Raw genomic sequence first — 3,534 nt, forward strand, 5'->3', positions numbered from 1 at the left:
ACATCCATTCCAGGCCGAGCTGAACAACAAAGCACAGCGAAGCCAAACAAAACCAAGACTTTTATATACTTGGGGCATTTAACGGCTGCTGAGACAGAGATTCCCAAGAGAAGAAATCTTGGCATAAAGGCAGCAGCAGACACCTTGGAGCTGGAACCAACAGATGCCAAGTGGGAAAACCAACAGGACCCTGGAGCTTCTGAAAGGACAGAGTATGACAGGTGCATCCGAGCCTTTCTGAGCGGGCATTTAAGTGCGTGTGTAAAGCAGAGAATAATTTCACAAACAACACGGGGGGCGGGAACGGGAGGCAGGAGAGCATGAGATGTCACACGGCCAGTGGCCTGAAGTGAGCAAGGCTGGGTGGGGGAGACGTGCGTGAACGTGCTGGCAGCGGGGGTGAGAGACAGGACAGGTGGAAGGCCACGACGGTGACACCTCTGTGGAAGGAACCGGCCTCTGTTCCGCAGCATGACGGCAGAGCGAGGAGGCCAGATGTCCACAGAGCTGGCGAAAGAACCCCAGGGCTTGGGATCCAGGACTGTGCACGTTTTTATTATTAAAGTAGCACAGAACCAATCGCAAATTTTTCAGGGGCCAGGTTCCCTGGCTCTCGCCATCACCAGCCGGGATGACAGAGAAAATACTTCATGTCCACGACGCTCGCTTGTCAGTTCCCCCCCTGGGTGTACAAGTCCCCAGTGTGCTCCACGTGTCGAGGAGCGAATACCTGCACTTCCGCCTCTCGTCTTTCTACACCTTCCTTATTTGCGTGGTTGACACGGCTTTCCTCCCGACCGACTGCTAAAAATGAGAATTGTAAACATTTTAAACGTCTCCGACGTGAGTGTCGTTCACATGCATTTACTATACACGGGCTATATATGGGGGTTCTATACAGGGTCACACGAGTCTCTCAAAAGAAATCCAAATGATGCTTCTGACAGGCAAATCTATAGCCGAATTCTCCACAGCAGCCCCACTAGCTGTACCCCCTGGCTGTACCCCAGTAATACTGTCGTTCCCTGCCCCACACGCGCCCCGTCCTGAACCAGCGCTGAGTCGTTTTAAAAGGACAGTGGATAACTGTTTTGGAAAAATAAAATGGGCTGAAAACAAAATTAAAAAGACCCTGGAAATAGTGTTTCATTTTCAGCTCTAGCTTATGTCGGTTGGTCTCCGAATCATGCACATAAACTTCCCCTGAATCGTGGTCTCTTCTTTTTAACAGAGATTTTGAGAATATCAGGGATATGACTCCAGCATCTTCTAATTAAGAAGAGTCTATCACATCAAATGTTATACCCCAGAGACTGCGCTATAAGTATCTTCATCTAGGTCGGCTGAGATGTTGGCGGGGAGTGGGGTGGTCAACTGATGCACGGAAGCCTATAATATGTCTCGAAACTGGGGAGTGTTAACCTTCCGCCTTCATCCTTTTTTGGGACTGTTTTGGTCCTCTGCATTTCCATAAAAATTTTAGAATCAGCTTGTCAATTTCTTTAAAAAAAAAAAAAAAAAGCTGCTGGGATTCTGACTGAGATTGTGATAACTTGGGGCAAACGGATACCTTAAGGGCACCGAGTGTTCTGACCCCAGACTGTGACCCACAGAAATCTAAAGGTAAGGGCAGGGGATAATCTTCGTAAGAATGTCTACTACAGAAAAAAAAAGCTCCCTACATGACCTGATTTCGAGTCATCAAAACGAACATGTCATGAGTTCTCCAAAAGACACGCCGTTTACATGGCCGTTATTAGGAGCTAAGCAAGTAGCTGACCGTACAGGTGAATGCGTCCCCACCAGGTGTGCAGGTGCTCAGCCAGGGCACCGACGCGACCCTTCCTAAGGCAGTGGGGGGTGGGCCAGTGGGGAGGTCTCCCTGGTGCCACATAAGACTAATGTTGACTTTCAAGGCCGTTTCACTCAACATGAGGATGCTGTTTTGGTTTGTATCCTTGGGCAAGCTCTTGATCTCCTACAGAGGAGGCCCTAAATCATGAACGTGTCCCTAAGTTACATAATTATGTAACATGTTCATTAGACTTTGGACATAGTTTATTTTCTTCCTAGCTTTAATGACCAAGTCAAAGAATGTACCAAAAAAAAAAAAAAAAAAAAATCCTCTAGCCCTAAAATATTTAACGGGAAAGAACTGGCTTGTAAGCCATAAGTTTCCTTTTCAACTCTGTGTGGTCTAAGTCAGGGGTCCCCAACCCCCGGGCTGGGGACCGGCACCACGTGGCCTGTTAGGAACTGGGCTGCACAGCAGGAGGTGAGTGGTGGGCAGGCAAGCGAAGCTTCATCTGTATCTGCAGCCGCTCCCCAGCGCCGGCATCACTGCCCAGCTCCACTTCAGGTCATCAGGCATTAGATTCTCATGGGAGCACCGGTCCCTGGTGCCACAAAGGTTGGGGACCACTAGCTAGATCGTGCACCTGGTCCTGTCTGATCAGGTGGGCAATACAATTTACTTGAATTCAAAACAAATCGATTAGAAACAGCCCTCACTGTTTGAGCTCCAATAACACCAGCATTTATGAACCATCTGCATAAAGCATAATTTTAACCACTCCAACTTTTTACGTGTTGGAATTTTAGTGCTGGGTGTCTTCAGAAATTCTTACCCTGGTCAGAGGGGGTTTAAGTCTGGCAGCCAGGGCCACACTAGTGTACAGGGACCGAAGCGGGGGCGTGTTCGGAGAAGCAGCACACACAGGGGCAGGGACCTATGGCCCGTGCAGTCTCGGGCTGGCAGTAACTCTGACCGGACCAGTGGAGATCCGGATGCGCATCCCGCCTGCAGCCCCAGTCCCCGGCATGCCCACCAGAGCCGGCGCCCGGGGTGGGTCCTCGGGAGGGAGGCAAGGCCTGCCCTGGCGTCTGCCCCCACGTCTGCACCGCGGGGCTGGGCAGCGGCTGTGGTAGGGAGCCCCGGGGACCCGGGGGACCGCTGGGCCAGAGCAGAAGTCGGAAGGAGGAAGGAAGGTAGAGGGCAGAGCGCGCGGCAGGACGCTACTGCGAAGCTTGTGACCTTTTGCCCAGACTAACATTTACAGAGCAGGGAAGGGGGGATCGTCACTGGTAAGGTGAACACAGAGACAACTCCCAGGCACACATTCAGCCCTCAAAGGTTGTCCTCGGGATCCGATCCCTAGCATAGCAGGTGCGGTGACATGTGCCCTATACGCTTACCTGAGCTTAAGTTTTACCCTGAGCTCACACGGCCGGGCACGCGCCCACTACACTCATCCGCGTTTCTCAGGCGAAGCGGCGGCGCGCGCCCCCGCTGAGCTCGCACACGTTTACCTGGCGAGCCTCTTCGTTCACTGCCTTTCTCAGCATCAGCACATCTTCAAACAAGGGCCCATCTGTCTCCATTGCAACCGGGATGCTCATGGTGCTCGCTTGACTATACACTGCGTACTGCAATGCAAAGTGGGAGTCACTCTCTGTTAGCGCTCGGGGCCCGGCTCCGGGGACTCCTGGCCAGGGGCACGCCTTCCCACCGACGCCCCCCAGGGCCCTCTGCCA

At 52.3% G+C, this 3,534-nt stretch overlaps 1 protein-coding gene across 1 annotated transcript in view; it reads right to left on the bottom strand.

Annotated features, from left to right (window-relative positions):
• Nucleotides 1–680: 680 nt before the first annotated feature.
• PPP2R5C (protein phosphatase 2 regulatory subunit B'gamma) overlaps nucleotides 681–3,534 on the bottom strand; it is a 92,603-nt gene continuing 89,749 nt past the window's right edge. Inside the window, 2 exon segments of the mRNA XM_023537136.1 lie at nucleotides 681–804; nucleotides 3,310–3,526. Coding sequence (XP_023392904.1) covers nucleotides 754–804; nucleotides 3,310–3,526 — 268 coding nt within the window. The 3' untranslated portion in view covers nucleotides 681–753.

The sequence above is a fragment of the Pteropus vampyrus genome, unplaced genomic scaffold (assembly GCF_000151845.1).
Source record: "Pteropus vampyrus isolate Shadow unplaced genomic scaffold, Pvam_2.0 Scaffold178, whole genome shotgun sequence".
Classification (NCBI taxonomy): Eukaryota; Metazoa; Chordata; class Mammalia; order Chiroptera; family Pteropodidae; genus Pteropus; species Pteropus vampyrus.